Source organism: Xyrauchen texanus, chromosome 2 (genome assembly GCF_025860055.1).
Source record: "Xyrauchen texanus isolate HMW12.3.18 chromosome 2, RBS_HiC_50CHRs, whole genome shotgun sequence".
Lineage (NCBI taxonomy): Eukaryota > Metazoa > Chordata > Actinopteri > Cypriniformes > Catostomidae > Xyrauchen > Xyrauchen texanus.
This window is the reverse complement of record NC_068277.1, coordinates 27,797,989-27,810,237: the sequence shown is the minus strand read 5'-3', so window position 1 is coordinate 27,810,237 and position 12,249 is coordinate 27,797,989. Positions and strand designations below refer to the sequence as shown.

The 12,249-nt window shown below is 37.9% G+C and overlaps 1 protein-coding gene across 1 annotated transcript in view; it reads left to right on the top strand.

Moving 5' to 3' along the window:
- Positions 1 to 1,302: 1,302 nt before the first annotated feature.
- Positions 1,303 to 12,249, top strand: part of LOC127654065 (nuclear receptor ROR-alpha B) — an 81,090-nt gene continuing 70,143 nt past the window's right edge. The window contains exon 1 of the mRNA XM_052141040.1: positions 1,303 to 1,601. Within this exon, the coding sequence (XP_051997000.1) occupies positions 1,448 to 1,601 (154 nt within the window). The 5' untranslated portion in view covers positions 1,303 to 1,447. The remainder of the gene's footprint in view (positions 1,602 to 12,249) is intronic.

Genomic DNA, 12,249 nt, shown 5'->3' with positions numbered 1-12,249 from the left:
ACGCAAATCACTATTTCATGTCAATTTATGTATTTATTTTGCATGTAGTCTTGTAATAAGCTGGACAATGAGCAGTCAGATGGTAATTTCCACAATATAAACACCAACAGAACTCTAAAGCAAACGGTGGATTTCAGCTGTTCAGCTATTTCTTTAAAAAAATATATATTTAGAGTAAGCAATTGCCATTAATTTTATGATTCTAGAGGTTTCAAGAACTGTATATTCTTCAATAAAAACAGTTGTAGAATTAAGAGGTCAGTTTGAATCTTGATTTTAGTGGGTTTTAGCATTTTCAGATTTATTATATTAAGTTTCATTATTATATTATTGCTTAATAACTTATTTTACATAATTTTAAGTCATGACTCATGACCCCCCCCCCATGGAATGTCATGAGGCCCCCTGGTTGAGAGCCACTGCTCCACATGAAAACTGACAGTATTGCATTGTTACATTTCAGTTTAACTGTATTTTACTTGAGCATCGCTGTGTTTAGTGAATATTAAAAAGAGCAATACATCAGAGAACGAAGGGGCCAAAACAGAACAATGTCAAGACAAAGAGTTTACCACTACAGTCTAGGCAGTTCAGCCATGCAAAACCTCATGTTAAAATGTCACTGGTGTGTGGGTGAATGCGTGCATGCAAGGGCAATGTCTCTAGCTATTGTACTACAGAGCAAGCACAATGCAAGTAGGTTGACTGAAACAGCAGTAGCAGAATACTAAATTAACGTTTTGTGCATATCCTGCACTACTGTATACATATTCCCTCTAATAATAAACATCAGAGTCCACGCATGACACCGCGTGCATTTTCAATGGGAGGGAGTTTAGCGGAAGTACGTCAGCAGCATTTTCACTCATCACATGCCGAACATGCTGTGCTGTGTGCATGAAAGAAAATACAAGTCTTGACTAGACAACCTGGGAATAACTGAGTAAATCAGCCCATTAACTAATAATGGCTATCCACTGCATGCTGCCCCAAACATTTGACAAACGACTGCAAATGTTCATCAACACAGCAAATACCTTACACACAAAGCTTTTTGACAGAGCGTTCATTTGTTTGCAGAATAAATTATCTATAAATATTATTATTTAACTTGATTTATAGACCCAAATCGTGCTCGGACACTGGCGAATGGCACATAATGGCAATAGTATGGATCAGAGCATTATCTGCCAACGACATTTATGATTTTATAGATAAACTCAATCGTCTAATTTTAGACGGGGTGTATTCAATGGTGTGGCTGTGACCGTGACTCGAGCTCAACAGCGCTGTCTGTGGACAGAAGGGCCACACCCGCTCCCATGAACACTAACAGATCTCACAGAGACTCAAGTGCAACCCGCACCAATAGACGATGTAAAGGGAATCGCAATTTGTCTACAAAACGACCCCATTCTGTAACAGTAACTGATACCAGTAGATAAATATGGAGTCGCCGCCAGAGTCAGTCACGGAGCCGAGTAAGAGCGCTTCTGAAGCGGGCTCTTCGGTGCAGGACAGCCCGGTGAAACCGGACAGCGAGGCTGAAACCGAGAAACCAGCACCAGTTAGGCGGCGGAGTTGCTCAAGTACCAACAAGGGTAAGCTTCAAGAGAAAAAAAAGGCTTGATTGTGAATGATATCCCTGCTTAATCAAGTTATGGGAGATATATTTGATCGTGTAAAGCAGCTTTATCTTGAACTCCAAAGTCATTGCATGTGTCACTTATGCGTTTCGTTTTACCTCTGAAACAGCGAAAAACTACAGCGAATCTGACTGATGAAAAATCATGTTATTTTACATATATGTAGGCCTGGTGATAGTCAAGCACATGCTTACTGGATATGTACTTGTGTAATCTTGGACATAATGTCCAAATATGTAGCTCAGGCATTCCTGTTTACCTGTCATTTCTGACATGTAAGTCACATGCTTTTTACTAGCATTATATATTACTACTATTATGAAACAGTGTTATATTTTTCCATGACTGTCACACCTTTATTTACTGCTATCGTTGTGTGCAGTCGACATTTACATATATTCATAAAAATATCTTCAGTCAAAGGTATTAATATTCATAATTCGTCACTTCCATTTTAGGGTTGCACGGAAGAGATTATATTAGCATAGCAAAGTGGTGATTTCATAGTGTGTACTAGAGCAAAAAGCCTTTTATTTTTTACTTGGTACAGACATACCCCTTTTATATGGCTCTGGTTTGGGGATAAGCAACAACAACAACAAAAAGATGTCGGTTAATGTGTCGGTTGACGCTCATAGTTGACAATTTAGTCCGAGCAGATTTCAAGTCCGCTTGGATTTGGCAGGCATGTCTGTGGCTGTTTCAAAATCCAGTGAGCCGTTTACCTAGACAACATTTCGGGTATCACAGGCGCTCATTTAAAACGCCCAAAAATGATGTCTAGCTAGGCAACACTCAAGGGTTCGAAACACCGCCTGCGCGGGCGCATATGTGTGTGTGTGTGTGTGTGTGTGTGTGTGTTATGTAACAGGCTAAGTCACTCACAGAAGGAGTGGATATGAAGAAGTATTTTCACGTCTTTGTCCGTGTAAACACATTGGGGGTTATGTCTGACCACAGCTGCAGAGAATCCTTTCTTTAAAGAGAGTAGGGCAGTGTTTCCCTGTGTGTTGTGCGTTTTCTCTCCGCTGACACGCCACTGTCTCGTTGACCGGTTACGTAACCAGAGGACGGAGGCAGGTACGATTATGGATCCGGCCGCTTGAGGAGTTTTAGTTGTGCTCGGAAAAAGGGTCTGACACTCCTAACCCGCTAACCTATATTCTCCAATGTTCCTGGTCGGTTAAGATCACTTTCTCTGTGGCTTGGACAACTCTTTCGCCCGGTAATTTCGATGTGCGTGTTAGGAAAACATGTTGGAAGGCGCTTTCTTTCGTCAAATCTCTCTTGAAAGCCAGTTGTGTTTTCTTTTTTTCTTAGATTTAAAGAGAGAGAGAGAGAGAATTCTCCTAATGTGAGTGATTAAATATATAGGGTACAAAGGGGCTAAAGGCCCCCTGGGGTAAAATACATACTTTCCTAAACACCTGTTTGTCACTATACACAGCAAAATATTCCATGAGATCATTTCATGCAATGTCTAAAGTTTGATTTTGAAGTCATTTGATCTAATATTGAATAATTTTTAAATGTTGCAAATTTATGTAGCTGAAATCATCACATTTATTTTGAGACAAAAATAAAAAAATTGTTCAAGGTGATTAAAATAAAAGTTTTTTTTAAAAAAATAACTGCCCAATAAGTGAAAAGATGAGATAAAAAGCCCCCCTGTTCCATGGCCTAAATCCACAATTATTTTTAAGTGGGGTGAATAGATTTGGTATGAAGAGTGTTCAAAGTGGGCTCACACTGACTGATCCAATCATTTGATCAATTACATGATAATTTGTCTATAGCAGGGGTTCGGAAACCTTTTTGACATGGAGTACCATTTTTTAATTTTCCTGATCAATGGCTGTGATCTTGCATGGGGATTTTTACAGAGCATCTTGTGAAAGTGCTTTAATGAAAGAAAGCCTGTCCTTTTGTACAAAATGAGTTAACAGTTAATGTCACAAATTTGCTTATTTGATTACTGATAACGTATATTATGTCTGACTACATTTGACTAAATCACACAGAGCTGGGTAATCACTTGCACTTAAGCAACAGCGAGAGAGTAGCAGGCTATTGTTACTTTTTCAAAATAACCACTTCAGAAACGGTTAACCATTTTCTATTAATTTCAATCACAAATAATACACAATCAATCACATTTTCATGAGCCTCCCATTCAGCTCATGAAAACATGCTGCGTGATCATGAGGAAGGATTACATCAAGATGTAGATTGGAATTTACGTATGTAAATAAAATAGTCTACCGTGGCCTTCTACTCCTTTCTCACCATTGCTGGTGTGCCACTGATTACCCCTCCACATGCCAATGCTGGCACACGTGCCATAGGCTGCCGACCCCTGGTCTGTACAATACTTTGAGATGTTATGAAATGCCAAATGTGACTGAAATTAGCAGAAAAAAGTCCACCATTTCTGAAGTGGTTAATTTGTAAAAGTAACAATTAGAGATGCACCGATTGCAATTTTCTTGGCCGATTTCGATTTCCAATTTTTTGCAAGTGTACCTGCCAATACCGATTTTTTCCGATTTTCTTTCTAAGAACTATTATTGACCATATATACAAACAAAATCTACCTTTCTTCAATGCTACATTTTATTTTCATAATAAAATAAATTATTAAACATTACAAAGAATCTTCTCTCACTTAAACAACTCTCAAAATAAAGTGCTCTGTGACTGGAAAGAGGTAGAAATAAAAATTAACTGCAAATAAGTTGCTTTATATAACAGATGTCATTGTCCACTATTTTTATAAATGGACCTTTTTCTCTTTATTACTCGTCTAACAAAACAATTCCAAAGATCTTAAAAACTGAAGTGTCCAATACACTCAACTTACATTAGATGTACAAATATCAGTTGTAAAACTGAGCATTGCTTCGGGAACGGCTCGTGACCATATCTGTCAACACTCCCGTTTTTCCCGGGAGTCTCCCGTTTTGTTATTTCTCCCAAAAAAACTCCCGTAATTTGTATGGCCCAAACCACGTTATATGAATAATCACATCAATATATTATTCCAAGGTGGTGAAGTTGCCAGATCTTGAATGAAACACATCCTACTCACATAATCAACACATCATACACATTACAAATCATTTGTGTCCTCAATCTGGCAACCTACAACCCAGTTGCACTGTTGATATCTGCGCAGGCAGTAGACGCGGGATGTTAAATCAAGCATCACTGGTAGAGGGGAGGAGAAGACTCAGCTGGTGCTCTGGTGAAAAAAACAAAATATACATGTAAATTTAACAACAGCTGGATGGAAGAATTGAATTTCATATCCCGAAGCCATACCGACAATGCCCACGCCTTTTGCAATGTGTGTCGCACTGATTTTAATATCGGACACGGTGGGAAAAATTATGTTAAATCACAACGGCACAATTTGGATGTATTTAGCCAGCCTCTGCCATCTAGCACCCCCCTTCCCCTCTCCCGGATTTGTGTAACCAAATGTTGACAGATAACAGGCTGCATGTGTTACATGACACAAGATTAAACAACTCGGGCAACTTGATGTAGGAAAAGTACCTCCTACTCTGTATCGAGGAAATGTATCAGATTTCTGAAGCCTCTGTCCTCAACTATGGAGAACAGCTGGTCATCCAGGACCATGAATTCCATAATTTTCCTCGTAATTGCTTTGGTCTTGTCGCTGCTCATACCAAGGAATGATAGGAGAGGCTTCTGACTTGTGGCTGGCTCTGAGCTCTGGCTAGCTTTAGCCACTTTCACTTTTTAGCTTCTTTTTTAAAATGGGCATTTTCAGCTGGGTGATGGTGTTATAAATGTCTAATTAGGTTTGGTTATCCGAAAGTTATTGTGGTGGTTCCCCCACGGTTTACTTTGGCCTTGCAATTATTATACATTTCGAACTTTATATATTCTTCACTCACAGTGAAGATCTTCCACACCAATTACATGTTTACGTGCGGCTGTGACGTTATTGCCTGCGCCGCTGGCAACAATACGGACTGGCTTGGAATCGGAAAGAAGTGAGGCTGACCGGCCGAGCATACGGAAAAATAATTCCGGTCCCTGGCCGGTCGACCGGTGCATCTCTAGTAACAATAGCCTGCTTCTCTCTTGCTGTTGCTTAATTTGTTACTCAAAAAACACTTGCTGCCTCAAATGTATTTGCCTAAGTTTACTAATTTTCCCTATAACTATAGTCCAATTATTTATTTAACCTTAATCCCCTGGGGGACTTTTATCCCAAACACGGGGGCCTTGTACACCAAGAGTGGGAACTTTTACCCCTAGTGTGGGGACCTTTTACCTTGTGTGGGGGCTTTTTACCCCTGATTTGGGGGCCTTTTACCCCTAGTGTGAGGGCCTTTTACCCCAAACATTGGGGCCTTTTACCCCAAGTGTGGGGGGGCATTCTGCTCAAGTGCGGGGGCCTTTTACCCCTAGTGTGGGGAAGGAGCAGAGCTAGGCCTGGCCACTCCACTCACAGCTGCACCTCTCCGTCCCAGGTGTCACTGTATCCACTCTCCTCAGTTTTTGTATCAATGCATATTTTTTTCAATCTTGATAAAATTTATAATCATAAAAAGCAAAGGTGTGCCTTTAACCCCGTTGTACCCTGTTTATCTAACTAATTCCACAGGAAATCACTGAATGGTCAGGAAACATAATTAAACAACCACTTACACTTACATTTTGATTTGGTGTACACCGTAATCACTCTGGACCCCTTTCCATGGACATTTGATGACAATTCTTCACTGGCATTTAACAATCAGCATGATTTGTTTACTTGTAAGACCTTCTGTAAAGTTATGTTTGATTTTAATGTTATTGTTTTGTGTTATTATTAAACATATTATGAATGCAGACCACTTGATTATTCAGATTTTATTACTTTTACAGGCTCAGACAGACAACAGTGCTCGCTCACTTTTTCAGATGTCTTGGTTCCGAAAATATTGTGCCCATTAATTTTTTCCATAGTGATTAGATTAAAATCCTTTTAAAAGAGTTCTAAGTTGTGAAAACCAGTCAGCTCCAAGGTGAATCACAACATTACTTTTCTTAATACTAAAAACGTATTTTGGCTCTATTTCTGTGACTTAATGCATAGAACTCTTAAAATTGGGCCCTTTGAAAATAGGAAAAAATAAAAATGTTTATAATTTATGGTTAATAATCAATTCCCCTATGTAAAAAAATAATGGAATTTTTACTTCCATAACCTGGCTTTTGCGCTCTATTTTTTGTGTGCTGATTTTGGGGGAAAATCTGTGGAATTCCATGAATAGATCTAAGCATGGTCAAATGTGCTAAATGGACCTGAGTACTACAGTCTTATTGGTAGCTAAAACCATTATCAAATTAGCCAAATCTTTAATAATCAAACATGTATGATGGGCAGAGCTTGTGCTTGTGGAGAATGACAATTCTGGAGAAATCTGTAGAGCTTTCTTCGGAATTCTGTGCACACAGATTCCAAGTGGGCCTGCTCATGCTTTACCTAAGAAGTCTTTTTCATACTCAGCAGATGAGACCCTGACTTTCAGCAATCACTCTAAAAGCTCCATCTTTTTCACAGTGCAGGGACTACATACTCAAGCTTATGTTACATAACTCTGCACTTCCTCAAATTCTTCACCCCAGTGGAGGTGGTCGGCATCAAGGTGGACAAGATGGCTCTCTCACAAAAACTAGCACTACAAAAATGTGCAAGGCCATCTCTTGTGCTGCCCACTTAAGGCTGTTGTATTGGGATTGTGCTTATTGGCAAAATGTCAAAAAATAAAAATAAAGAAGATGAAAAAAGCCTGTATTGGACATGTTCACGCAAATACAATAGTAGATTTGGACAAATAATCTGATTTCAATTTGAACTGCAACATAAAAATATACATAAAAAAAGTGTATGTGATTCCTTTTTTACCTAAATTAAAGGGGATTTCACTCTTGAGTCCTCTTTAAAACAACCAAACTAAATAAATACTGTATATAAAGCAGTGAAACAAAGGGAAAAACATCACACTCACATTGCATCTGTCTGTAAATATTTTGTCCAATTTGTGAAAGCGTTAGCTCACTTTTTATCATAATCTTTTTTAAATCCAGTCAACCTGAATATTATATTATTTAATATCGTTGTAATAATAATTTATGTTAAGAAATGATTACAGAAATCTTAGTTTCTAAATTTTAGAATTATTATTATTATTAATAATAATTATAATAAATAGTCATTTATTTATTTAATAATTTCTTAATTTGCTTGTAGTTTTGTTTGTCTGGTTAAATTCTCAAGCCTTTATTTTGGAGGAAGCTTTTATTTCAGCAGAAAACTAAAGGAACTGAAGTTTTTTGATTAACACACTGGGTCATATCGTGATTTTTATTTTAGTTAGATTAATTGTTTAGCCCTACAAAATAAGCTTATAATAAAGGAGAATAGGGAAGGGAATCGTAAGGAATTTAGCAATTCTGGTTCCGATTCTGATTCCTCTTAAAGATTCTTGTTCCTTAATGGTTCTATATACTATTCTTTTAGGACTTTTAAGGAAGAAGTATTTGGAAATGAAAAAAGCAATTATTATTAAATTTACTTCCCTCAGCTGTCTGTTACGAAATTATGAGATCATTCAAGATTTTAACAAAACTGCTTCTTGCAAAAGATGATTACACAAATGTATTAATTAAAATATTTTGTTAATGCATTATTATATATAAAATACAACTAATTACAAAAAATAAAAATAAAAAATATCTTGTGTATGTACATTGCGCTGTACGTTTTGCAGTGAAGATTCAAAAGAATCAGCTCATATGAGTTAATCGGTTGGGAATAATTTCGCCCTCAAGATTCAAGGGTGCAGGCGAATAGTGTTTTTGTACAACGTCAGGTTACCTTTAACACAAATGAGGGGAATAAGAGAAGTTTCTAGTGTCCTGGCAACTGCTGGTTCTGTGGTGGTTTTGATGCAGTCTCATATGGAATTGTGGAAACACAGAAAAACTAATGCAAACTAACACACATACAAAGACCAACCAAGAAAAAAAGCCCTATTCTGGCTTTTTGTATTGCAATGAAGTGTTAGTACAGTGATGACAGGCATAATTGGCTATAGGTGCACCCCATAGCATGCTGCCAGGCAGACTCCTTTCCACGCCATCAAAAGTAGTTGCAAAATGGCCAGAGCACTGATGTTTGGTGAGAGTGTTTTCGTCAATACGTAAGATATATTGGCCAATAGGATACTCGCTCTGGGCTAATTAGGTTTTTCCTACCAGGCTGCTCTCTAACCTGAGAATTGCAGTGGATTTAGATGGTTCAAAAGTGCAAAACATTGAAGTGATTATAAATGGGGTTGTTGATGATCTGGCAATGTGAAGAAAAGCTCTGGAGTAGATATGAATCATTAACTGTTCCTGTGAGGTTGAAGAGAAGTGCATTGTCCATCTGCTGGAATATTTGATTACATGATATACGCTGATGTTAGAAATTGTCTCGGTCTGTATGTAACCACTGTTCCCTGAGACAAATGGAACGAGACATTGCATCACCTAGCTGACGCATGGTGTTTTAAGCCCCACCCTTTTAGACACAAAGCTGTCTGGTATAAAAGCGGGTACGCAAACACCATTCTTCAGGAGGGGAACATTCAGAATAAATTTATGAAATATAGGCAAATAGTATGGATTAGCCCCTTCACGAACCCAGTCGGGAAGGAAATTGTATCCATAATGAAGTGCATGTGACTTTGGGAACACAACTGTTTTAGTGCAAGTGGTTGTGTAAAATGACAGAGAGCCCATACTAAAAAGAGGGGCATGAATATAAGTTTGGCCAAAAAAATAGCAAGTACTCTAGACAGAGAGGACTTGCGATGTGAGAGATGTTACATCTAGGTTGTAAAACATTGCAAATGTGTTTTAAGAAGACCACCCTGCTGCAAAACATATGTCTTGTAAGGACACACCATTCATTCAAGCCCATGAAGAGGCCATGCCTCTAGTTGAGTGTGCTTTAACACCCATTGGGCAATTTGTATTCGCACAGGGCATAACAAATACAAGGACCATTCCTCATCTGAATTAAATGGAGGAGGGGAAAAGGTTTGAAGTTGAACTACATGACATGAATTTTCGACTGACAGTGCTTGTAAATCACTGACTGTAGGGCTCTACGTTTAGGAGCAGGTTTGGTTATTAGCAGTAATTAATTATTATCATAGATAATGATCAATTGTTAAAATCAATAGAACACTGATTAGAATCAATGTTAGCTTTATAATCCTTTTAACAACAATCATCAAAGACAACCATCAATTATCAAATTCAATAGAATATTAATTATTATCAAAGATAATCATTAATTATTAAAACATTGATTAGAATAATCACAATGTTATCAAATAAAAACCTCTTAAGTTAGAAAAACAATGTGAACACCTTAAACAGTGTTCCTTTATCAAAGAAAGCTTAAGTGTATGTGTAAGCAGAAACTGATTGGTACACATAGATTTTTGGCTATCACTTTGATTTAGCTTTGCATGTAAAAACATTTATCAGCGTTCTGTTGTGTGCATGACTTAGCATGTTCTGGCATCAAAAACAGAGAATAAGCCAAAGAAATAAAGTCTCACGTAAAACGTTTTTCAATCATTGGTGAATTTTTTTAATAAGCGTATTTTTGCCGGTTCGAATCCAGGGTGTGCTGAGTGACTCCAGCCAGGTATCCTAAGCAACCAAATTGGCCCGGTTGCTAGGGAGGGTGGAGACACATGGGGTAACCTCTTCGTGGTTGCTATATTGTGGTTCTCGCTCTCGGTAGGGCGCATGGTGTGTTGTGCTTGGATGCCGCGGAGAATAGCGCGAAGCCTCCACACACGCTATGTCTCGGAGGTAACACGCTCAACAAGCCACGTGATATGATGCGTGGATTGATGGTCTCAGATGCAGAGGCAACTGAGATTCGTCCTCCACCACCCGGATTGAGGCGAGTCACTACGCCACCAGGAGTACTTAGAGCGCATTGGTATTGGGCATTCCAAATTGGGGAGAAAAAAGCTTATTTTAGGTAGTTATTATCAACATATTGGTGGTGTGCATGTAATGGTGTGCATCACGTCATTCAAAAAATATGACAATGCAAGAAAATTATTAATTTGAAATCAATTTTCTGTTGTTTTGACATCAAATGAAAACTGTCACAAAATCTGTTTTCTAATCGGTTTTTGCTTAAATCATTGATGACCTTTTCCTGATAAAAGAAAACCATTTAAGCATATTAAGCATCATTTAGGCTTATAAAATATAATCATTGTAAAATTGGGCATATAAATGCGTAAATTGTCAGTAAATGCACTAACCTTCCAAGAGAAGATGCTTGTGCTGAATCTATCTTTCCAAGAAGTGTGTTGTGGAACAGAGTTCCAGTCTAAACATTAAGATTATCTTTATATCATTAGTCACAGTGTCATGTCAAGCACACTGGACAAAACATCCTCCTTTCTCTTGTGCAGCTGGAGCAGTACACACACACACTGTCCGTCTCAAACACACATTCCTGAATGGATGCATGTTTTGTGGCATTGGGGGAAAGCAGTGTTACCCACAGGATTTTGTGAGACTTTGGTGGGTGGATCTCGAACCCTCTAGGGGGATCTAGGGGCATGTCCCCCGTTAGAAAATGTTGTACATTTTAAAGTTAAATGCATCAATGTGGTGCAATTTGAGAGCAAAATTAAGAGGCTAGATCTATGAGAATGTTGTGCTCTTGTAAACAATTTTGTGCTCTAGTAGTAATTTAATCATAAACACATTGGTTGTATAGATATGTATGCTTATGACATGGCAAAAAAGTCACGCCCACAAAGCATGGTAAACGAGATGGATTTAAAACAGTAGCGTTACTTCAGCTTGATTAGTTAACATTACAAATAGCCTAATGTTACATGATGAGCTAACTTGCTCCTCAGATGCTGAAAATAGTTACGTTGTCAGAGCCGTTGGTAATAAAGTTAATGTTAGATAATTAGCTAACATTAGCTAGCTAGATATAACGTTTCATATGTTAAACATTGCTTTTCATGACAAGCAGCCGGATATGTCAGTCGACATAAGCGAGAAGGCTGATAGCTAACGTCGTTTGCCTATGTTAACTTTACCTAATTTAGCTAACGTTAGATTAATGTTAATTATCAATGATAACTTTTGCTGTAACTTTATCTGTTTGCTGTTGTACATGATTGGCTGATTAGATATTTGCATGAATAAGTAGGGGTACAGCTGTTCCTAATAAAGTGCTCAGTGAGTATATGTGTTCATAAGCAAAGATTAAAGGCTGATACATTGTGAGAAATTGATTGACTGCTTTCAGTCTTATTTAAAGGTGAAGTGTGTTATTTCTGTGCTGATAGTGGCACCAAATGGAATTGGGAAATTGTTGTTTCCAAATACGTTTCCCAGACCTTCCGTACCGTTCCTTCCACCCACAGTGTTTACCAACATAGTCTCATGACAACTAGTAATAATTTGTATGAAATGGCAAAATCTTATAATATCATACAACTTGTATAAAAAAACATATTTTATTCCCAGAGAGAACAAC